General features: G+C 41.6%; 1 protein-coding gene across 1 annotated transcript in view; it reads left to right on the forward strand.

The window, feature by feature from the left end:
- man1a2 (mannosidase, alpha, class 1A, member 2) overlaps positions 1-22262 on the forward strand; it is a 158104-nt gene extending 135842 nt beyond the window's left edge. The window contains exons 10-14 of the mRNA XM_084022624.1: positions 9888-10003; positions 10809-11028; positions 12335-12507; positions 14994-15109; positions 17901-22262. Of these exons, the coding sequence (XP_083878750.1) occupies positions 9888-10003; positions 10809-11028; positions 12335-12507; positions 14994-15109; positions 17901-18036 (761 nt within the window). The 3' untranslated portion in view covers positions 18037-22262. The remainder of the gene's footprint in view (positions 1-9887; positions 10004-10808; positions 11029-12334; positions 12508-14993; positions 15110-17900) is intronic.
- Positions 22263-25945: the final 3683 nt, after the last annotated feature.

Below are 25945 nucleotides of genomic sequence, written 5' to 3' on the forward strand. Positions count from 1 at the left end.
CTGAACAAGGCCATAATATAATCAAAAGTATTTAATGAATTGTTTACAATCTTCGCAAACAAAGAGATCCTGCTATCTGCTGATAAATGCTGATGTTAAAGTGATGATTTGGAGTAAAATGCACCAAGCAAGCAAACTCGCGTCACAGAAACAGCTGGGTAAACGCCGACTGCCATTAAACACCAACGAAGAAGAAGAAGCTGGGTAAACAGGAAGTGCCATCTACGCAATAGCGGTAGCTTTAGCAGTAGAAGCTATCAGGCAAGTGTTCTTTTAAATAAACTCCTGATGTACTTACAAACTTTAAAATGCCTCGTTTTGTGAGTACTGACCATCGCTAAAAATGCTTCCGAGGGGGTATTTGGCTGGATGTCATGGTGGAAATTACCTAGGGTGCATTTTACTCCGAACCATCACTTTAAGCTTGCTAAAACTTTACTTATTTTTCATTCATACGTTTTTTTTTTTTTTTTTACAGTTTATTTTTTTGATTAACTGTAGACATTTATTTAGTTGATACATTTTTTTTATTTAAAATAAGTGCACTGCAGACAGAATGCAAATCTATGCAAACATCTAAGTAAACAGAGACAATGCAGACAATAACATTAGTGTTAAATAAAATAAATGTTCATTTAAGTTTAGCAATTTTGTGTCTTGCTGTTTGTTATCAGATGCAAAAAAAAACAACATATCGGCATCGACATCGGCCATTGAAATACATGTATCGGGTACCCTTTAAGATGATCATGAATTAACTATACTGTCATTTGCATATAGTAATTGACTTTATGAATTTCAATTGTTTGTATCACAGCTTTGCATGTTGGCTGATATTTACCTAACTTTCTGTCCCTCCAGTCTAACCAAGGATGCCTGACTTTAAACTCCCTAGCTTGACTCTCAGTCCACAAGGCTGGCCAGTTCTCATCTAAAAGAAACAAGGAGATATACAGTGGGATAAAAGCATTGAATTCTGTTGACTACTGGACCCCCCACACGCACACACACACAGCTGTCCCTGCTGATTGATACTGCTGCTGTGCCTTGGTTGCTCAATAAAGAAAGGTGCTACTAAGCTCACATTATTTACCTAACTTGCGAACAGAGACGCTCATTAGAGAAATGTGCCATGAACAAAGACAAACGATGAGCGTTTAATCTAGCTATAATGTTGCCTTGCTATCTTAGCTAGTTCGCTAGCTAGCTAGTAAGGTTAGCTAATGAGTCAGCTAGATTTCACGGAAAAACTATTAAACACTGACCGACGTTGAGAACATCGAACATAACACAGCAGTAAATATAATTCAATACGCACACCAACAATCCCCTGCTATTACAATAATATCTGCTAACTTGTATATGATTTTCACGTACCTGGTGTAACGTTAGCATCAGGCTCTTTCTCTGTGTATGAGTAGTCTCATCCGAAGCGGCAGCGGCAACTTCGGGGCAGCCAGGCTTACGAAAACATTCTAAAAGTGTCGTTTGCTTTCATTTCATCATTCTTCTTGTGGTGATACTATCACCGTGATAGGCTATATGCTACAACGCTGAGAGCTAACTGTCTAGCTGGGGAAATGACCATGACCAGCAACTGTGTTCGTTGGTAGGTGACGTCAGGTGTAGGTCACCATCACTGCCAAACTCAAGCCAGAGACAAAGAGCGCTCAAGGGGAGGGGGAAAAAGAGCGCATTTATTTTATTTAGTTATTTACCCGGTATTTGCGAAACAAAACCACTGAAGTTAAATTTCTGTCACAAAACTATAGTGTTACGGATCTTTGCGCATTTTTAAGTGGGTATACGGAAATCCTGGAGCTTTCTTAGTGGGTATATGGTGTATACCTGCATATCACGTAGACTACTCCACTGGAGCTAGGTGAGAGGGAGTGTGACTAATGTGAAAGGGTTCATTGCTCTTGAATGTTGATAAACCCTGATGATGATGATTAGAACACATTTCACCTCATTTCCAGTTTGTTTATTAGCTATGAAGTAGTCATGACTAATCATGCGTCGCTGTATCTTTCTCTACTCTAGATTACTTGTACAGTAGCTGGGTGACTCTTTGCTTTGCAGTGCATTCTAGGATTTAAAATGGACCGTGAAGTATCTGAAGGCATGAGGAGAAATGTTGGCACGAAACTACCAGCTGAAGAAAATGCAGAAACCTCACAAACAGCTGCTTCAACCGAAAAAGAGAAATAATTAAAAGAGCAATAAACAATAGTTGATGTGCTAGTCAGCTCCTTTTACAGGTTGTTCAAACCAAAAACATAACCGGACTTCACATAGTATTCACACGGGCAAAGCAACAACCAAATTATTCTTTCTATCTTTAATTTCTCTGATCTGTTGAGGATTACTTTCTTTATTGTGACACTTAATGAGGCAAATCTTTCAACAGCTTTTTTCTCTCTGTTGTGCTCTCGGTATCTCGTTCACTTAATACTGTCAAACAGAAATTTAACCTTGGGTTTTGGGCAATGAACTGTGGAAACAGGAAAAAAATGTAATTCTGAAATGTTACTGTTGTCTGGGCCCACAATAACCACTACCACCAGCCAAAATGTGGCAAGTAGAAGACCACCATGTGGAGGTTTTGTCATCGTCTTAAAAAGTCAAATTGGTTTGTAAAAGTCAAATTTTCAGCCTCCCTGCCACAGGCTACTAATAATTGTCTATATTGAAACTATATTTAAAGAGGGTTAAATATATTAAATTATTATAAATATATTTGTGAAAACACTGTTTTTGCTTTCGAGCCTCTGGGTCGGCGTTCTCTCACGGCAACAGCTGGCTGGCATTGCTAGGAGACGCGCTGTAAACCTCAGGGTTGTGCTTCTGGCTGGATCAAGCCTGAAGCTTAACATCGCCATATAGTGTTAGTTTAGCAGCACTAGTGATTGAAGTCATCTCTCCCTTTACAACAGGAACAACACCGCCATGCTATCGCAATTATCATTAAGTGTCAGGAAGGCAAAAAAAAAATCATGGTACATTTATGGTCTAGTGGATTGTAATTTGCATATTTTTTGAACACCTGTAACTGCCGCGTCGTTCAACACGATGCATGCATTTGTACTTGTTACAGGTCCATTTAGACTGAGCCTTCAGGACTGAATTCAGGCAGCACAGCTGTCTGTTTCTACGTGCTGGTATCTGTATATCTGGTACCTGGACATAAAAAAAAGACAAACCACCAGCCAAAAATCTGTGAAGCGAAGTGGCTGTGGCAAGTAAAAGACCGTCTAACGATTGTCTTTCCTCTTGGTTATGTTGTGACAATGTGTTTGAATGGTAGAAGCATGTGTGGAGAGTGAGTGGAAAAGTATCACTGTGTATGAATTTGTGTGTGTGTGTGTGTGTGTGTGTGTGTGTGTGTTGCGTAGGTGTGTAGACAGGAGTTAAGCCAGACTAATGAGGAAGGAGGCTGAGTTCCTTTATGAGATCCTGCTGTGACTGACAGCCTTATTGCCACACACACACACACACACACATACACAAACATTTTTGTAATTTTTCTTTCACCAGTAATTTAAATTCAATTGTATACTCATACGGGAATATTGACATTTTCTTTACAGGCCCTTCTCTCACTCAAACATACCTCAAAGTTGATCCAACTGTTTTCGGATTGGCTCCATAGCTTCATTTACAGTATGGTTATAAATTGCTGAAGAGCTTCCACACCAGTGAAGGGTATGAAGTTGGATGTTGGAGGGCGGATGCTGAGTTTAAGGAGTGTGGAAGTAGTTGGACAGAAGAAAAATCTTGAATGAGCACTGTTAAAATTTGCAAATATTGTCCTCTGTGTTAAATGGCCGTTTGAATTGTGGGTGGTGTTTTATCTTTTTTCTGGTCCGATTCTGTGATTTCACTCTACTTGTTTCTTGTGTTGTGCTCCCTGTGATACATCATGGTCCACAAAGTGTTTTTTTGTCTTTAATCTTCCCCTTAGATATCTTTTCACAAACTTGCTACCATCTTCCTCATTGACTGCTCAGTGTCTGCTAATGTCACCACTTCACCATCTTGTGAAATAGTGACATTGACTTGACTAATACATTCCCTGATCCTGTACAATCATCAGTAATCACTGATTGTATGTAAGCCTCATATTTCCAGGTCTTGGTTAAAAGGATTGCTGAATTGTGGCTGTGCAATAATTCCCTACTGTACTGTAGAGGATCTCTCTCTCAGCAGCTGTAGCTAGCGTTAGCACGCCTGCAGCCAGCGTCTAAACAATCTAACTTCACCCCTGTGAAGTGAAGCATCCTATGAAACCAGAATCTTTACAGGAAATATCACAGTATACACAACACCGCAATAACAAAACAGGAAGCCAAGCAAGTGATTCGTCCGCGTCATCAACAACAGTGTTGCCCTGGTGACTGACTGACAGGCTGCGGGTTGTAGAGTTGGTTCGAGTCGAGAGATAGATGGATTTCATTTCATTTGTTTACCTGATTTTATTTCATTGATGTTGAGAAGTTTAGCTTATCTGCAATTAATGAGATGGATCCATCTCGGGCTGCCACCATGGACTACTACTGTTAATACTACTACTACTGCTAATACTACTACTACTGTTAATAGTACAAGAGCCTGGTCTTCTCAAGATTTCTGCAAATGGTGTTGCCAAGGGTGTACATCTCAGGATGAAATCCTGATTGTCACAATGTGGCTAAGTGGATGGTGGTTATTCCCCTCCCTGCTAAGAATGGACATTAACTGGAGTAGAATTGATTCAAATGGAATGTAGCACAATACATTGATCCATTAATTAATTAAGTCTATTTGGGGCTGTTTGGAGTAGGCTAAAAAAAGTAGCTCAGATGTTTTTTTTCTTCCCAACCACATACTTCTTTAGCTGTTTTTTGCTGATGCCTGGAAATCCTTCATGGAAAGGTCCTGAAAGGCATCCAGGTCTCTTTTCTATGCATCTATGGTTCTGCAGGGATCTCTTGGGGACTTCTGAGCTCCTCACCATTAACCTAAAGGTGAGCCCAGATGCTCTGTGAAGTAAAGTCCTTTCAGCCACTTGTGTCAGCTCACAAGAGCTACTCTACTGTAAAGCACCAGGACTAAATCCTCATTGCTCCTCCTGAATGAAGTTCAACAAATGCTGCGATTTGGGCCCAAAAATTCTAAAAGTGTTTTTTCTTTCAGGCAACGGACTCAAAAATGCCACTTTTAGTACTTCATCAATCAAGTATGATAATTTGACGTGAAACAGAGCCATCAGAAGAGGGCTGGTGACCTGCCAGATGCTGGCAGAGCAGACATATTCCAGATGAATACAAACTATATCAGCATTCATCTAGTTCTGCTTGCTTTCCTCCCAGGATAGAAGAGTGTCATATGTGAAGCATAGTAATTCATGAAATGACCATTTAAATTTCTACGTTGAAAAAGAAAACCTTTCATTTCTAACAAATGCATCTTTAACTGGCAAATAACACACTGAAGAAAGTCTGTGTCATTGTGAGTGCTTTAGTGCTGCATGAACACAGCGCAGAAACACAACATCTGCTGCAACATGACACTAGGGCTGGGCGATAAAACGATAAAGATACATATCGCGAAATAACTTTTCCTCGATAGAAATATGAGACACGCTCGATACAATTTCGATAGAATTCATTCGTCCATGTTTTGACGGACATAACGCCTGGTCCACACTGGACGCGGAAGCGCCGCGGTGCGGTGCGCCGGATGGCTCATGCTGCAGCATTAAAAGATCTTCAGATTCGGATATTATGTCTACTGGTATTTCATTGCCAACTCTCACCTGCACTAGCGAGCGATCCGCGCACCCCCGTTCAGACCAGACGCGTATTTCTCCGCGGCGGTCGACAAACGCTTCTGCTCAGCTGTTGTTCATTCAGAGCTATTTTTTCCCATTAAACCCCATAAAATTAATACGCCATGTTTCTGTAACCAAGAAGTTTGTAAACTTCTTGTATTTATCCGTTCTCTCTCTCTGAGCGAGAGAAAGAGAGCGAGAGAGAGAGGGACACACACACAGACAGAGAGTGTGTATGATAGAAGACAGTAGTAGTGCAGATATACAGTTGAAATACACATTTTTTTATCTACTCTTCACATTTATTAAATGTATTGTCTCTTCCTGTTTCCCAGTGCGAGTTGAGATACACAAATATGATCGCGTTTGTCAATCGCGGTATTTTATTTTGAAAATTGCTTTTATTTTGAAAATTGACCGGATTGTTTCGTGTTTCTCCGTGTGATTTCCTGCCAGAATTGACGCGTTCACTCGCGGCACGCGCAAAAAATAGAGCAGACGCCGAAACGATCGCTTCACAGCGCGGGAGGGCCGCGCGTATTCGCGGCGCTCCGCGTCCAGTGTGAACGACACCATAGCTTAACAGGGGCGCCGAATGGAAGCGGGCGCCGAATGGAAGCGGGCTCCGCTACGCGTCTATTTGCGGCGCTTCCGCGTCCAGTGTGAACCTGGCGTAAGAATAGCCAATCATAATTAAGTAGTGCTGCACCGAACCAATCATGCTGGAATAGAGCCACGTCAAGTTAGGTTGACGCACACAGCACACGTAATAGTAATTTTATTTATATATCTTGATATATATCGATATCGACTGATATGAAAAAAAATATCGTATCAGGATTTTTTCCCATATCGCCCAGCCCTACATGACACACAGTATTACTATTTCCATCAGGATTGTACTCGGTTGTCTTTGATTGGCTAACAAACAGTAAATTACATTATCACCCCAAATTGACTTTACGTAACGGGTGCAAAGAATTAATACTCATGAATTAATTTTGTTTCCAAATGGGAGTAAATCTGTACCAGTCAGTGACACGCTGCCCTTCAATGTTATTGCTCAATCACTAGCCTTCATGCTCTGTGGAAATTGACAAGCTTTGTTGCTGACGACAGCCTGTTTATAAGAAGTGGACGTAGTCAATGAGACGTCACCATTGGTTTATGGACTGCAGTTTTGAAGCTTCCATACTTAACCATAATTTACTAAATGAACATCATGCTGTGTTGAAGAAGACTTGAAACTAGCAATTCGTCCCCTGATGGACGGTAGAAAGAATGCAGGTTTAAAGCCCTTCACACCCGGACGTTGCCACCTGTCGTCTGGATGTACTTCCACATGTACAGTTGCAATCGGACATATTCAACCCCCTCACCTCAAAACATGTTATAGTGATGTGAATCAAGGTTTAAACAATCCTCATTAAAAAACAAAAAATAGAGTTATTTTGAGATCTCTAAATTGACTTTGCTTTGAGTTTAAATGAAAAATGTAACTCTTCTTTACTAAATCTGCAGCTCCATTATTATTCAATCCCCAGCTTCAGTAGTTGGTGGAGCATCCTTTAGCCTTTATAACTTCCAATAAGCGCTTTCAGTAAATGCTGACAAGCTTCTTACTCCTCTCCTTTGTCCATTCTCCACACTCATTGATGTTTGACGGCTTCCTTGCTGCAGCTGCATTCTTTTAAAGATTTTCAGTAGGATTCAAATGTGGTGACTGAGAAGGCCACTCCAGCACATTCGTGGATTTATTTCTTAACCTAGCCTTGGCTGACTCTGAGGTGTGCTTGGGATCATTTTCTTTCTGGAAAGTCCAATAATCACAGAGGTTAAATTTGTCAACAGAGGGCATCAGCTTGCTCTTTAAAATGGCCTGTTATTTCTGAGAATCCATGATGCCAGGTACACAGTCAAGATTTCCAGAAAAACTTCCCCACATCATCGATGTCCACCTCCATTCTCGACCGTGGGGATGGTATTCTTCTGGTGATAGGCCGACACTTACCTCTGGTCCATGTGTCCAAACAGTTCCAGTTTAGTTTAATCAGTCCAGAGAACTGTCCCCAGAAGTCTGCAGTCCTATCCAAATAGCTCCTGGCGTATTCTAGTCCATCTTTGATGTTCCTCCTGGTCCAGAGTGGAGTGCGTCATGGAGTCGGGCAAGTCCTTGTTTATCCAGTGCTCGTCTTACAGTTGCCACTGATGCACTTGCCCCAGCCTTTGTCAGGTCATCCTGTAGGCATTTTACACTAACACCGGGGTTTTCTTGACTAAGATGCTACCAGCTATTCTGTGTTTTCTCCCACGGCCAGGCAGGTATGCAGCTGTGCCATACGTTATAAACGTCCTCATCATGCTCCCAATGGTGTCTCTTGGGACGATCTTTTTTTGGGGGGGGAGGGGGGGAGGGTCGTCTTATATCCAATGCCCTTTAGGTGCAATTAAATAGTTTCCTCTCAGCTAAGTCTTACCCCTGATTGCAACTCACCTTGAACACTTCATGGGTGGGGTTTATATATGCATCAAAGCTGCAGCAAATTAAGCATTATTATAGAGTTCCCAAAGACTTAATTATGTTTTAACTCCACTTGAACTTTAAGTGACAAAATACACCATTACACACGAATACTACATCATACATCTGTGATGATTTTATGCAAAACTCAACTGATAGTCATCCAAAGCAAAATCGAGCTCTTTGGAAAAAAATACGTTGATAAGTCCGTACAATCTTTGGGGGGTTGAATATTTCCGTTTGCGACTGTATAATGACAAACATCAGTGATGCCTCCAACGTTTTTTGTTTGCGTTCTCTCTGTGACAGAAGATGAATAATTCATTGCTCCTTTTGTATTTTTCCCCGTCTTTGCATATCTCTATATTTGACCTACGGGCATGTTAATCACACATGGAAAAGAATCTGTTTAGATGAGACACAAAGCATCAGCATCAGATGTTGAATATGAAGACATAAAGCTGAAGGGATGGTAACATGGAGAGGATGAGGACTATTTCAGTTTCTGTCCATGATTGCTCCCCGAACTAGTGTATTGAGATCATAATGCCACAAGAAGTGGACGTGCTGAGAAGTATCTAAGTACTGGACAAAGACTGTACTTAGTGTACTTAGTTCTGTTACCTTGTATTTGTTCTGCACAACATCACACATGAGGGGCATATTTTAGTTTGTACTCAACCACACTTATTTAAAATGGATTTACTCTAGAGGTTACTAATACAAAATATGATCAATATGTTGAATTATTATAGATAATGCTACAAAGCTGTATAGAAGGAATTAAAACAAGACCCACCTTTACCAACTGCAACAACGTGATGCATATATTTATCTATTAATCTATTAATTCATATAATTCAATTGTTTGAGACATTTTTAAATTAAACTACTTTGTACTTAAAGTATATTTTCATTCAGATTTTTTGGTACTTACGTAATGTTTTACTGGAGGAGTTTTAGTCTTATCGTAATCAAGGAGTTTTACCACCCATGTACTTAATTTCTTCAGTTTAAAGTAACTCTGAAACGTGTGTATGTCGTTCATTAAACCAAATTCACATAAAATCAAAAAATAGATTTAGTACCATAAAGCAGATTGATGTTATGAATAATATTTTATATATTGGAGAATTGCCCCCTGAAATAGACCAAAGTGTCATTAAAAAATAAGAGCAAGTTGGCTCCAAACTACCTCTGGAGAAACAAGTTATTGTCATAGTCGGACCAGAATGAGAGCTGGCGGCGTCCCATCCTCTCTATGTGGCGTCCTGTAAATTAGGACAGCCATGAAAGCTGTGTAAACTTTCAAAAGGACGATTGGGGACATTGAAATGTGAGCACATCAGGGAAACGGTAAACAAAAACCAGCGTGCTGCCAAAATCTTGTGTGTAGAGAAAACAAACCATCCAGGGTTTCCATAGATGCCTTTGATGCCATGCGTTGCTCTCTGCCAATGACTTTCAGGCAAAGTCGAAGCATGAATTATTCCCTTTAGCTTTCTTATGTATCCGTCCCTCACTGTTTGTCCTCATTCCCCCCTCTCTCTCCAGACCACACCTCAGTTGGAGGACTTGGGGACAGTTTTTACGAGTACTTGCTGAAGGCATGGCTCATGTCAGACAAGACCGACACAGAAGCCCGCAAGACCTATGATGACGCCATCGAGGTAAAGTGCCACCACAACCTATTTGCATACGTTGCACACTTAGGACCACAGCTCCCGACCAAAGAGACAACCGTTTAACACACTGTGCATCATCTGAAGAAAACCAATTCATTTTTATGTTTAAAAACATCTTCCTTTGCACCATCGGTAAACTAATGGCCTCCTTTGTGGCTGTCGACTCTTGCATTGTAAAAACACACTACTTAAAAACACTGCTTCAGAGGGAGATAAACCATCACAGCAAAGACAAACGCATCATTTGATTACATTTCACTCTGCTTCCTGTCAAATCTGCCGACATCCACAGGAAGAAACCAAATGTCCTGGGCGGGGTGTGCTTTTGTTGTGTTTTTTGTAAATGCTGTCAGAGTAGCAGGAAGCAGAGGTTAGTGGTCTGTCAGCCATTAAGCGTGAGCTGAACAGATGTTAGAGAGCGAAGGGTGAGGGATGTGGCTGGGTTTTAAATTCTGCACTCGCAACTTTCTGTTCTGTTTTCTTGTGTTTGACCCTCATACACATGCACTCAATGTCAACGCCCCATTCACATAACTTACACCTCTCTCTCACACACACACACACACACACACACACACAGACACACTCACTTAATATTCCATTCGTAACCTTCAACCACATTCATGCTATTCTGACCTTATCCACACATAAATTCCACACACATCCAAATGTACTGTTTCAATCACCACCTGCATACAAATACACTCCCACACACACTGATGTATATATTTGTATCCTCTATCCAGATTCTGAAGCTCATACATTCTTATTATCACATTTCTCCCTCCAGGCCATCGAGCGCCACCTGATACGCAAATCCAACGGCGGTCTGACGTTCATTGGTGAGTGGAAGAACGGCCACCTGGAGAGGAAGATGGGCCACTTGGCCTGCTTTGCCGGCGGCATGTTTGCGTTGGGCGCTGACGGCTCGCCCGACGACAAGGCGGGACACTACCTGCAGCTGGGAGCTGAGATCGCACACACCTGCCACGAGTCGTACGACAGGACGGGTGAGGAGGGACACACACATTTACTTTTACTATGAATTAAACCTCTGTCATAGCGCACTAAAGATTTGTCTGTTCAATCGAATATTCTAAATACCTATTTATAGTAAAAACCTGAAGGGGATAATACTTTACATTTTATGACAGTGGTGTTTCGTGAGTTATCATCGTCCTTATTCTGTATTATACTCAAATACACGCATATGACATCAAATCAACAAGTGCTTCAATGTCAAAGTACGGAAGCCTGAGGGGAAAAAGAGGAAGAAAAATAATTCTAGTCATCCATTTTCTAAGTCTGATCGAAATAGTCTTTTCTCCTGATTTTGACTCAAGAATGGGTGAAAGAATGTTTCATCGGGTGATTTTTCTTTCTTTCGTCTGTGAATCAGGGGAGTTTCTTTCTTGGGAATTGTTTGTTGTAATCTTAAGAGAAGAGGCTGAAGTACACGTCTACACCCTGAGGGCTAATAGTATTCAGCGCTGATTAAATTTTGTTTTTAGTCAAAGTAAAGACATAACATGTTATCTTGCTAACACAGAAGTTTTAGTTATATTTAAAACATGCAGCAGTGGTGCACTGGAGCCTCTTGTAGCGGTATTTAAACAACAAACAAACAACCACACAAAAAATGTCACTTTCCAAAACTTGAATACACTTCACCCTGAAAGAAAAGTGACTTTAAATTCTGTCTTAGAAATGATATGTTTTTAGAGACTGTAGGTCGTTTGGTTACATTCTTTTAGAGGATATTACATTTGCAGTTACTGCAAGCATTATCATCCATTATCATCCATTCACAGGAGACCTTTCAAAATACGTGTGTGTGTGTGTGTGTGTGTGTGTGTGTGTGTGTGTGTGTGTGTGTGTGTGTGTGTGTGTGTGTGTGTGTGTGTGTGTGTGTGTGTGTGTGTGTGTGTGTGTGTGTGTGTGTGTGTGTGTGTGTGTGTGTGTCACTTAATTAGTAGAAAAACGGTGGTTGTAAAAATAGAAAATGCAGTAAATTAAAGTAATTGGGTCTGAGTTTTTAGTGCTTCATCACTGACAAACACTAATTCACATCAGCAAAAGGTAATGTTTATCTCCTCTCCTGTTTTTCCATCTTTCCCTTCTTCTATTCACTCCTCCCCTCGCTTCCTTTTTGATTCTTCATATTTGTCTTTTTTCTATTCTCCGTTCTCCTTCTATCCCTCTTTTTGTCTTTTGCCTCCCTTCTTTTATCTTCTTGTCACCCTCCATTTACCTTTCCTTTCCTATCCTTACCTCACCTCCTCTCCTCTTTATCTCTCCTCCTCTTCATCCCTCAAGTGTTGAAGCTCGGCCCGGAGGCCTTTAAGTTCGACAGCGGTCTGGAGGCGGTGGCCGTGCGGCAGAATGAGAAGTACTACATCCTGCGGCCAGAGGTCATCGAGACCTACTGGTACATGTGGAGGTTCACCCACGATCCCAAATATCGGCAGTGGGGCTGGGAGGCGGCACAGGTAAATACCAGACATGTTCAAACTACCTAAAAGGGCTTCATGCTGTCATTTGAACGGTAGTAAATCCCATGTACATTCTGTAATGCTTTGTACTGCCGGAGACGTCTGTTGGATGTTAGAATACCTTGTTCTCCCAAACAACAAGCAGCTCAATCTTTTGGATTTGCTGGCTTTGTTTAGTAAAGGACAGCCGTGAATCTTCACATCTTGGTTTACACACAGAGCATCACAGGACAGAGAGCGCAAAATCCAGTGGGATTTATGGGAAATGTAGTCCAATAATGATGTATGTATGTATATATATCAGTATATCATATATACAGCTACGGTTTTTTCCCATGTGTCTATGACAACCAGTGGCAGGACGTTGTTTTAAGCTTTTCTTTAGCTCTATGTATTATCTACACCGTGACACTGTGCATGAACCTGCAGGTGAATGTCAGAGCTCGAGTCTTTCAGGTTTTATTTGTTATTTATTCTTCCTTTTGTGTTTAAATATGAAACGCTTAATGAAAGTAGAACAGAAATATATGCCGTCTCATCCTTTCCCCTCCGCTGCTGAAAGAGGTTTAAAGGGCTTGTCTTCTATACACCACTCAATGTGTCTCCGTCTGAATCTCGTTTAAATCCACTCTTTTCAGACTCACATTTTATGCTCTTTCTCCTGCCAATCTTCTTGTCACCTACTTCTCCTCCATTTTGAAGCAGTGACACTACGTCTTTGTCCTCTGAGTGGGAGTCGGTGCATACGTTCTCCTCGGGGAAGCAAATACATTTGCAAAGCGTGTTTATGAAGTATGAGTGACACTGAAGAGACACTGAAGAGAGCCCGTGATGAGGGGCTCATCTTTGCCTCTCTTGCATTATGTAAGATGCATATAAACACTAATGCAGCTGACGGAGCCTATACGTTGTTCTGATCTTACTTAATTTAAAACAAAAAGCTTTGGTTTACATGTGCAAAATCGTCTTTTAAAAGTGTGCATTAAAACAACATCCAGTAAGGACACATAGAAACCTAGAAAAACACAACACAGAAAAGAAGCTGCATTGGAAGGAGCACCAGCTAGTCGTTGTGGAGGACGCAATCAAAGTGAAATAAATAAAATGCTGCGTGCTGACGTAGCAAACTGGCTTCAGGAAGTGGCTTTCTGTCGTCGTTAATATACAGAGATCATGTATGGCGACATGTACGTTTTGAAGACGTGGTACGTGCTCGGCCCGCCACCGGAGGATTTAACGAGCTCAGAACGTTGGTCCAAAGAAGAGAGAAAGCCGGTCGATGCTCGGGTGAGGCCAACGTTTTTCTATCACATCAGAAAATATGACGACAGACATTTGAAGCTTAATTCAATATAACCCCAACGGAGGCATTGAAGGTAAAAACACATTGGGTACAGCCTGAGAATCAACACACGCCCCTTCACTGTGCAGCGTGATGCTCAATCCTCCAAAATAAAAATATCAGCACCCCACTTCCATTATTTAACGATGTGTAAATCTTCTGCTGTTAGAAAGGAAAAAAGGATAGATTACTGCTCGGTAGACGATCAGTATCTAAGGTAGTTTATGTTACAGTAGATGTTAAATGGGGTTGTTGCTTGTCCTCATTTGCTGTCACTGCAGCATTTGTTGTCATAGTAACACAGAGGTGTCAGACCTTTTCTGACTAGCAACACTGGAAGCAACAGCTCAGTAACTTGCTATTATTTACTGGATTTGGTGTGCTGATACCTGACTGGCTGTCTGTCCTCCATGTTTGTTGCTTTTGTTCGGGTTAGTCCAAACATCGACGTGTTGGAAGCATGGGAGATAAACCCTCGAAGGCCAAGATAAAGGACAGAGTGGGGTTTTACATTTGCACAAGTGGCTTAAATCTGTCCTCAAACGATTGGACACCATTTGACCTTTTGTCCCAGAGATTGGCCTGAATGCAGCTTCAGAAGCATCTTTCATTCTGTCCATTCATTGGAAATCTGCAGACGAAGTCACGAAGGCCACGGGCTCTGCCTCGCTAAAAGAATTTACCCAGCGGCACCGTCTCAGATGCAGCTTGGCATGAATCGGAGCGTTCCCCCGTCATGAAGCTGCTCCGTGTCGAGGAGGGACGGAACAATTTAGAGAATAAAAATGTAAATGCAGGGGAGGCGTTTGTGCTAATCTGCTTTTACCCTACAGCTGCTGTTTCCTGTATGGGTCTCCCCAGGACTCGCTCTAATCTGTCACAAGCAAAGAAATTAATTATAGCATGCTTTGTAAGCTTATTAAAATTGTGCTCTCCACCCTCCCACACCTTTTCTCTTTGCCCTTTTACTTCTTCTCTTGTCATTCCTTTTTTTCTGTCTTCCAATTTGTATTTCTGTCCATTTCTGTCCCATCAAACCTTTCCTCTTTGTCTTCCCTTTGTCTTCTATTTGCTATCTTCTCTCCTCTCCTCCTCCCTCTTCCTTCCCTTCCCTCCTTCCTCCCCTCCTTGTCTCCTCCAGGCCATAGATAAGTACTGCAGGGTGAGTGGAGGTTTCTCGGGGGTGAAGGACGTCTACTCTTCCAACCCGACCTACGACGACGTGCAGCAGAGCTTCTTCCTGGCTGAGACACTCAAGTAAGCAAACCCTTTAATAATGGCTTCCATTGGCTTGAACTCTAACTGACTTGTCAGTAAAACGTGATTGCAACAGTTTCTTTCCTCATACTTATTTATTTATTTAAATAAATGAGCGAAAGGTAAAAGCAGCATCATGTCACTCACAGACCTTCAACAAGCATCCTTTTAGTTTTATTTTAACAGATGATGAAAATATAAATGACTTCAGACTTCAAAACACACACAAACTGCTTGGTTTGCATTAATAAATAGGGAGTTATGGTGAGGAAACTTGACACTAAATATCTGCAGTGATTACTATGATTGGCTGTGTGCCACTGCGCTGATGTCAGGCTATGGACTGGTTTTGTTCTGCCCTCCCAGTCCAATTCTGCCCTCCCAGTCCAAGTCTTGTCTGTGCCGCACCATGAGTGACTCCTGCTGCTGTTGAAAGTTTTAAAACAAACAAATAAGTTAGAAGTAAGAACAGTAACCTAATATAAATATGTCTTCGTCACAAGTTTTCCAATGCGAAAATATAACTGCAGTTATATTTTATATAAATATATTAAACATAAAGAAAGAAATAGAAACGTTGGAGATGAATCTCTCACAAGAAAAGTATGCATTTTCTGCCAAATATGTTATAATAATGAATACTGCATTCTTATTATCGTGTTTACCGGAGGTATCATTTAATAAATAGAAACATCTGTGTTTGAATCAAATTCCCCAGAATGCAAAAGAGATGCGTAAATGTTCATTCTTCAGTTCTTCAGTTCTTCAGTTTGGTGAATCGTCTGTGGAAACGTGAGGCATCTTTATAGGGTTGAGATGGAGTTCATGGATGAATTAGCTTCCTTGAGTCAGTTCTAACCCTTCAGAGAGGCAGGAACCAGCCAGTAGAGTACATGTACCTGTTTCCTGCACCACAGCAGTGAAGGGAGCTGACTGCGTTGGAGGCGGAGCTCTGCTGTTTGTAACTGCAGCTCTTCATCCATCAGCTCACTATACCTCGATACCTTGAGCAAAACTGGATCCTGTTGCTTAGTGACATAGGGAGCCTTCATTATGAGCCTGTGTAAACTTAAACATGATTTAAAGGTAAGGCCTCTGAAACAGTATGATCAAAAGGAGCCAATATCGTTTCTTTGTTTTTATCCAGCTAGTCACCTTTCTGTGCCATTGTTGCATCAGCATTCAGCCTCTCAGGGTCATGAGAGTCAACACGCTGGCATCTCTCACATTTCTTTCTGAGTGTTTTAAAGGCTGATTAATGCAAAGGGCAGCTCTCACACGTGTGTGTGTGTGGTGCAGCAGCATCAGCATCAGCATCAGTGATGCTGAAGGAAGGAGAGGCTCTGAATGTGGCTCTCTGGTTCCCCCTGCTGGCAGAATGTTATCTCCTCCTGGCAGGACACATTATTCAGTCACTCATACCTCATGATAATCATGAAACAGAGCAAACTGGCCTTTATTAGCTGCTCTGCCAGCCGTTCTGTTTCCCGTCCTCCATCTGCGCCACGCAGCAGGACGAGTCTTTGGTTGTACGCGTGGTTTAAGGTCGACGCCAAGCCGGCTGCTTACTCTCTGAGACGATGACATTCGAATGCTTCGGCGTCTTTCTGCTCTCAGTCTTTGTCCCCGCTGGCCGCGGGCCAATCACATCAAAGCAATACAGCCGCAGGGTGCCAATTGGCTGCCCGGTGATCTGATCTGGTCAAAGATGTTGCATCCAAACATCTGTTGATCTGCTGTGTGAAACGTCAGCAGCGTGTGTCTGTGTCGGTCAGGTTTATTTAAATGTCATCAACCAAATGAGCAGCTTTACATTTGAAGTTTATTTAATCTGCATACACTGGAGCACTCAACCAACCGGTTGTTATGGTGTTTATGGAGATTTCTATGATGAATATTCACAAGAGATGTATGAAACATGTAAACACACGTTTTAATGTGGTGCTCGGGTTTGATTCTCTGTGGAGAAACGCATCAGTAGAACTCCTTTGCACTCCCACAGCCGTACATGAAACGGGACTATTAAAGGTGGAAAACAGGTGTAAAGGTAAATAAAATTGTAGTGGCTAATTGTAAAAGAGTTTTTCAATTTTGAAACTTGCATAAAAGCCCACTGATGCCCCAGTTTGATTAGGATGTCCAGGCAGGATTCACGTTTGGGTTCATTTCATTTCCAGTTCAAAGTAACCATTTCATGCTGCCTCTCTATTGCTCTGTTAAAACACCGTGTCCCTTCTGGTGCCTACAACCACCGGATACCTCTATCAATGCCCAATACATGTTTGGTCTGCTGCTTAGTGCCCCAGTGTACACAAAAATAATAATCAATACTCAAACAGTAATATTTATACAGTACAAAGCATTTAACGGTCGCAGAAAACCCCCAATAACAACGTTTCTCTCATTAAGATTAGATGCAAATAACAACATATAGCGTTGTGTTGTCAAAACACTAATGAAAACTTGGAACTGTTTTTTTTTGTGTGGTAAAAAATGCCCCCAAATGTTCCCCCGGCTGCTCCACTTCCTGCTCCTGTCAGCTCACACAGCGATGTTAGTAACACGCCTCAGGTGGACGCAGCCAAACTGGTTTCAAAATAAAGATGAAAGAATTTAGGTGAACAAACGATATAGAGGCGATTAACAGCAGTTATTTAAAAGGCTGTTGACAAAACAACGGTCATGTTAATATCTATGTAACTGCTTTTTCAGGATTACCTTTTTTATTTTAGCTTTTGTCCGAGTGGCAGTGATGTTATTTACTGTCCCCCCCCCCCCCCCCCCCCCCCAGGTATCTGTACCTGCTGTTCTCCAGCGATGACCTGATGCCCTTTGAGAGTTGGGTCTTCAACACGGAGGCTCACCCACTTCCTGTCCTCCACCTGGGCAACATCACGCTGCCCGGCAGCGAGCCGGCTCAGCGGTAGACAGGACGGGCCGTTTTCCTCCACCACAGCACCGGGGGCCGCCACCTCTATGCCCGCCCAAAACCAACCCACCACCCACCAACACTGGACAAAGTTACATTCAGCTCTACAGACTCACTGCTTTTGGACTGCAGACATCGACCCGAGGAGACGGAGGGAGAGCCTCCGCAGCATCGAGAGGCCGATGGAGTGTTCCTCTCTTCTTCTGTGTTACTCTTTGACTCTCTGTCCATCTCTCTGTCTTCTGCGTCACTCAGAACGACGTGGGTGTGCTGCTCAGCCTCACGACTGGCTTCAATTGAAGGACCGAGCTCCAAAACCAGAGGCGTACTTTTTTTCCCCGTTTTTTTTAGTGTTGATTTGAGATTTGACCAAACTTTCCTCTCAGACCGACTGGAGCTGAGGCACTGATGGTGCATTATGGGGTTTCTGTGAAGGATTATGCAGTCGGTTTGACACTGTACTGATGGAAGTGTCATTGTTTTCCCCAAGCAGACAGACTTCAGGACTTTACAGGGTCTGTTGATAAGGTGTGATGCTTTTTTGTTTGTTTTGTTTGGACAAATCGTTACTGTGGACGCAGGGTTGAATCGAAGCCCTGCACCCAACGCCGCCCCATTCCACTTCCTGTTTAATCTTCAGATGAACTTTGACCTGGAACTGTTAGCAGCTCTTCACATCATTAGTGCGAGGGCGGGTTGTGGCATCAGTGCCCTCCCCCTCCTCTCATCCTCCTTTTTCAGAAAAATGGACCATTGTAAGTGAGAGTGTACCGACACAGCAGCAGCAGGCCTCCACCTCTCTCTCCTCCAGACGTCACCGACTCACAACCCGGAACATTCTGCTGCTCCTCGTTTGGATGCTGCTGTTTTTATTTTTTACTCCTACATCTTTTTCTGATCACACATACCTTCCTCTCCAGCTTCTTCTGTCGTTTCTTCCATTATCTTATTTCCTGCCTTTTCATAAATCATTTTCTGGTCATACTTTGTGAGATGAGGTGTGTGTGTGTGTGTGTGTGTGTGTGTGTGTGTGTGTGTGTGTGTGTGTGTGTGTGTGTGTGTGTGTGTGTGTGTGTGTGTGTGTGTGTGTGTGTGTGTGTGTGTGTGTGTGTGTGTGTGTGTGTGTGTCCTGCTGTAAATCATGTATTTGTGCACTTTGGAGGACTGAAGAAGGAAGCGGACTCGCAGCACTGAACAGCTGAATAAATGCATCTCCGTGCTGAGCTCTCGTGCCACATTTGCTCTTTTCGACTCCATATCACCAGTTTGAACCGCCGAACTGTAGGTTGCTTGAACTCATTATGTTTAAATCCTCACACCATTTTCCCTTCACAACGCTGCTCTTATTCTCTGCTTTTATTATCTTTTAATGTTCAATGCCTTCTCCTCTCTCCTCCCTTAGAGGAAAACTATTAAGGATTTGATATCGTTTGACTGTTACTGACTCTTTATTTGACTCGGTTCATCATATGGCCCAACAATCATCAAACAAACATCAAAATCTTCAAATTGAGGTCTGAGGTAAAGTCAGACATTCTGAAACGGAGCAGCTCTCGGCCATTTTATTAATTACAATTTCAAAATGTGCATCGTTCACATCATCCACTCCAGTTCTCACTCTCTGTTGCATCCAAAGGGGCGTGAGAAGATTCTCTGATCTGGTTGCTCAGATCATAAATAATACAGTCACACACAAAATATGTTGGCAAATAACCAAAGCAACTCGACTCTGGAGCGGTCCAGGCAGATTTATTGAATGCTGGACCTTCAGTCGGGTTTAACTCTTCTCAGTTCAGTGTCATCTGCTGCGTCGAGCATTACTTCAAAGGAACAAGGTTTCTCTGCTAAAATCAATGACGACTCATAAGTGGTGCTGCAGGAGACGACAACATATCTCTGCTGTTAACCTTAAAGCTGAAGACCAAACCCATCAAACACTGTTGGACCTTCCGCTTCGTGAAATGTTCAGACCTGCTCCTATTTCGGTTGATTTAACAAATAATAACATTTCTCATTTCAAATGGAGTCTAAGTTTTCCTTTAAAGTGAAAAGTAAAGACAGATACAACATGTGATGGATGTAACTTTGCAGCTGAACCGGAGGGAGTCGACCGGCTTCCTGCTGCCGTGAGACTGCATGTTAAATAATTATTAACAATGAACTTCTAAGTTCAGTAAAACCACTTTATGTTGTTCTCTATGTGTAAACCTCCATCAGCAGAAAGCTTTCATTGTCTTTCTATTTAAGTCTGTTTGTAGAGATTCAGTCATGCTGTTTCCTTCATAGTCACTTAGTCTTCGTGTGTGTGTGTGTGTGTGTGTGTGTGTGTGTGTGTGTGTGTGTGTGTGTGTGTGTGTGTGTGTGTGTGTGTGTGTGTGTGTGTGAGAGAGAGTGAGAGAGAGAGAGAGAGAGAGAGAGAGAGAGAGAGTGTGTGTGTGAGAGAGAGAGTGTGTGTGTGAGAGAGAGAGTGTGTGTGAGAGAGAGAGATTGTATTGAGACATGTTCTGTGAGCTCACTAATAAGTTTGTGTGACATGAATCTGCATACATATCGGCGGTTTAGAGGAAGGAGGACACGGAGCAGTTTGACTACTATTGATGACTTCCATGCAGGAGTTCAGGCTGAAGACGAGGAATTGCACTAAACCAGGACGACTTTGTGTGTCTGTGTCTGATTCTTTGGAGCCTTATTGTCAGATGTGTGACGCCTTGGCCAATATTGTGCTCTTTTCACGTCCTCTGCTTTGTGTTTTTTTGTAATGCATCGCTGCGATGCACATTTCTTCTTCTTGTTTGCACAAACGTGGCCAGACGTGGAGATACATGCCGAACTGAGATGGACTAACGAAGACAACACATGACTGCTCAGAGAATGAAGGCTTTTTAGCATCTTGTTTACTGCTCGGCCACATGACTCATCAACAGTCTAACTTACTAATCGCGGAGGGATAACTTTGCCTCAAAATGCTGCTCATCTCAAGTGAACATCAAATGTTGTCAGTAACACAAAGATAAGATCAAGGTTATTATTTAAGAGATGAGGCTGGAGGCATTCTTTACTTTTTCTTATTAATAATATAATCATACTGTTTATTTACATAATTGAAACTGGAATAAAACACATTCAGGACTGGTGACATGAAATCAAACCATGACAAGAAAACAAATTCAATGTCATTGAAACACCCAGAAATAATATCAAAAGATAGAAGGCAGTAAAAAGATGTTGAAATGAAATGATTTAACAGATAATATGATTCATTCAGCTGAGGGCCAAAACTGATCACCTTCAGTTACCCTCGCTGAGTCCCAGAAAAAAGACCAAAACCAACAATGACTTGATCTAAGCAGCAGTGTGCGTCTTCCTCTCTGCCATAGAGCTCCATCGTTGTCCAAAAACCATTAAAACCACAAGATTTATTCTTTTATTACACACATTCACATTCATGTTATACTTCTGCACCAAATGTAGATGAACCCACAGCTGAAAATAGTCCCCAACAAATGAACTGATAACTCCTGTTGGAGCAAAACGGACAAGGTGTGGAAGTACAGAGTGGTGTATCCTTGGTTTTGGTCTTTTCATGGCATAAGACCACAGTAATAAATCATATCTGCCCTATTATATTTGACAAACCGGTGTGGCTAGAAGTTGCAGACATTTTAGGAAAATATCTTAATATCAAATATTAGTTGGGTTTAAGGCCACATTTCTGGCCAGAATCCAGGTCATTTTTGAGCTGAATTTACATTAAATTAATCCAATTTTCATTTTCCAATGAAACGACACCCTCATTTGTGGTTTGAAGTGTGAGGCAGCCTCTCATAACTCGTCTACACATGTGGATCTGTACATACGGGAACTTCTCTGCCCATTCAACACATTATTCCCTCCATGCGTTTCATCCACTCTTCCTCTCTGTTGGCAGTCACCCTCAGCTGTCCACTAATGCAGTGTAGGCTCGGCTCTCAGTATCTATCCCTCGGTCTATGACATCACACTGACATCACCGCCACCTATATCTTACGGGGGAGGGGGGGAGCCCAGACGAAAAACCTGGGCGGTCATCGAGTCGCTCGGAGCGACGTTGATTTTGAAAATTGAGTGTTCTGTATTTGTATTTTTACTGAACTAAAAATAATAAAAGTAAAGTATCTGTAAATATGTTTAAAAATGAGACAGAAATTCAATAAAGATGTTATGAAAAGTGAACAGAAACGAAGAGTGTATTCCGTGTTGTGTGAGTTTTTAACTTTTACCATGTGATGATTTCTGTAGTTCGACAGTGTAACAACAAGTGGAACCTCCATGTCTGAAAACTTAAGCCAAGAACTGCAGTTCCTTAAACGGCCACATGAGGCTGGCTCGAGAACAACTCCATCCCCATAATAACACCCTAAGTTAAAATGGTCAATGCACATCTATATAACTCATATCCCTCTGCAGAATGTTTATATAACTTTATATATTAAAAACATTTCGTTGTTTAAAGACACTAGGGAGTGGACAATACATTTTTGAAGCCTGTTTTTAGCCAAATATAGCATCCCAAATAATATCACATGATTTACAGATGTGCCTTATTAGTCTAGCTAGCGTTAGCTGCTAAGATGCTAAGTGGCCCTGCGGATACAACATTTGCTTTGCGTGAACACACCTTAAGACTCTGAGGAGCAGCTCGTCACTTATAGGAGGATAGCGCTGGAAACTCTTATATCTCTGAAATAGTTACCAAATATCACCAACTTGTTTTTGTTTCTGAAAACATGTTGGGTTTGAAGTTTAGCAATGTGATTGCTGAATCTGTCCTTATTATAGATCAAAGGTCATATTGATAACATATTTATGTAAATGAATAATTTTTTAAAAAGCATACATCCACAGAGCTTTTAGGAAGGTGCAGAATCAAAAGTATCACTTCTCGTGAAGAAATGTTTTTGATTGTGAATTAATCATTATAACCGTTGCCCCGTTAAAAAAGTTACATTGGTACCGTTAACTACAAGATTTGTATTTTGAACTTTAAAATGCAATAAAATTATGAAAGATCAATATTTTTCCATTTTATTCATGAAGGGGTTCTTGTTTAATTTAAATCATAATTTAATTAATCACAATTTACAATTAAATTGGGTACACCCTGGACAGGACGCCAGTCTATCACAGGGCCAACATGTAGAGACAGACAACCATTCACGCTCACATTCACACCTACGGGCGATTTAGAGTCACCAATTAACCTATCCCCATCCTGCATGTCTTTGGACTGTGGGAGGAAGCCGGAGAACCCGGAGAGAACCCACGCTTACACGGGGAGAACATGAAAACTCCACACAGAAGGAACCCGGGGCCGACCCGGGAATCGAACCCGGGACCCTCTTGCTGTGAGGCGACAGTGCTACCCACTACACCACCGTGCAGCCCCTATAATAAAATATTCTAAAAAAATATTTGACTTTGAGAATTATTAATATCACCGGCTGACCCATCTGAATAATAACTGAGAACTTTGGTGCATTATTACTTTTTGTATAATGTCAGATTGATCAAAAAAGTTACGTTGGTACTGTTAAGGCCAAATGTACCATAGACTTCCATTATAACCATATTTTTTTACCTCCCCTTTTAAATTAAAGTGAAAAATTGTGAAAAGGTTTTGTAAAAATGAAGTCACAAAATTGCCCCATTAGCCCCTCCCCCACTGACCTCTATGATGACCCTTTACAACACATTGGCATCCTTGTGTAATTATTTTTTTCCCAACTAAAATGCTTTTGATGTGTAGTTAGTGACAACCTCTATTAGTCAGAATGGTTGAGGTGAAAATATTTTCCAGGAGTGTGTCTGTCTGTAATCAAACCACAGGCACTGAAATCCTTATGTAAAAAAAATTTGATTTTGTAAATGAACCGGTATGTTTTATTCCTCGGTCATGGCAGGACAAAATCTGGATTTTCATCATGTTTTGCTTTCATTTTGAAGGAAAGGCCTCTTTTTTTATTGATTTGATTTTCATATGGTTTTCCACTGAGGTACAAACAGGCCTCATGACACAAACTTTCTTTCGCACTGCAGGATTACAGGCCACTGTGACAAAAATGGCAAATTTGTTCTGCTATGGATAGAAGAGACTGCTGCCTGCATGTTCATGACAAAATAAGACTGTGTGTGTGTGTGTGTGTGTGTGTGTGTGTGTGTGTGTGTGTGTGTGTGTGTGTGTGTGTGTGTGTGTGTGTGTGTCATCAGATAATTCGGCTGCATAAACAAAACTCCTGCCATATGAGAGGAGAGAAATATACATGGTATGGATTTTTAGCCAAATTACCTGATGACACATGCAAATACACACAGCACACACCAGGCGCGGCGCTACTATTGGGCCTGGTGGGCCTGGGCCCACCCATTTTAGGCCTGGGCCCGCCCATTTTGACTCATGCCTACTGATTAGTGAGTGATTTTCTTTCTAGCTGTTCATCCAATAAGCAGCCTGAGGAAAGCTTTGAGTGAAAGCTTCTCAGCCAATCAGCGGCTTCTACCCCGTGTGGACTACTAAGCCCGCCCACAGGCTGCATCGTCACCAGCAAGTGATCCAATAAAATGAATGACTTTGGCGCGCAAGCTTTGAGATGAGAAATCAGACAGAACAGACAGACCATGATCCATGAGATAGACACAGACGGTAGCTATTAGCTTATATGAAACTTAGCATGGCGAAGCAAAGCAGCTTGTTTTCATTTCAATTTTCCAAGAAACGCTCCGAGGAGCAGGAGAAGAAAACTACCATTTTAAGTAACGTTAGTGATCAATTACCATCCAGCTCAGCCGGCCTCTCCACGTCAAGTCCTCCCCTAGCCACTCCCTCAAACCAGCAAGGCAAGTAACGGTTAGGCTAAAAAAAAAAAAAAAAAAACGGGGTATAACGTTAACGTTAAACTATAACGTTAACGTTATACCCCGTTTTTTTTTTTTTTTTTTTTGGCTTATTTTAATTGGCCCATCCACTTTTCTTGTGGCCCACCCACAATCAAAATCCTGGCGCCGCTAGTGGCACACACAAGAAATTATTGGCACGTTTGTTCCTCAGTGGAAACCCATATGAAATGCATAAAACAGCTAGACTTGAGTAAAAACATAAAGTTTGAGGCCTTTCCTTGAAAATTAATGCAAAACATGATGAAAATCCAGATATTACCCTTCAATGGTCAAGGAAATACTGGTTTTATGGCTTTCTATGAGTTTACAAAATATTTCCTGGAATATATTTTTTCACTTCAACCATTCTGACTAAAAGAGGTGATCTCTATCAAAACCCTTTTACTTGAATTCTTTTTTTTTACTGGTTCGTAGCCATTAATTACACATCGATGCCAATGTGTTGTAAAGGGTCGCCATAGAGGTCAGTGAGGGAGGGGCTGTGATTGACTTAATTTTTACAAAACTTTATGAAGTTTGCTGCAGAGAAATGATAAAAGTCAGGCAAAATTATTTTTCACTTTAATTTAAAATGGGTGAAAAATTAAAGTGAAACCAATAAAAAAACCAATAAAAAAATTGGTTTTAATGGAAGTCTATGTTACAGATGTTGGCCTTAACAGTACCAGTGTAACAAAAACATCTCACACAGTCAAAATTCAGTGGAATGTGGATGTCCGGACCTCATTTTTATCGCTAGGGAACAATCACAGCCAAAGTTATTGCAATAAATGCCCCCCAAACTACACACATTTCCCTAAGCAGTACCAAAATGTTGTCGGCTTGTGAGCCAATAGAATAATGACGTTGGTATCACATGGTATCTCTGTAGTCAGGGGTCAAGAGTCTTTGAGGTTGCAAGTTAGTGTGGAAAAACGAGTTTGACGGTAAGCGGGCGACATTTCGGTACCAGTCCTAAGTGCTGAGTGACAAAA

Source organism: Eutrigla gurnardus (assembly GCF_963514095.1).
Source record: "Eutrigla gurnardus genome assembly, chromosome: 12".
NCBI classification, from domain to species: Eukaryota; Metazoa; Chordata; class Actinopteri; order Perciformes; family Triglidae; genus Eutrigla; species Eutrigla gurnardus.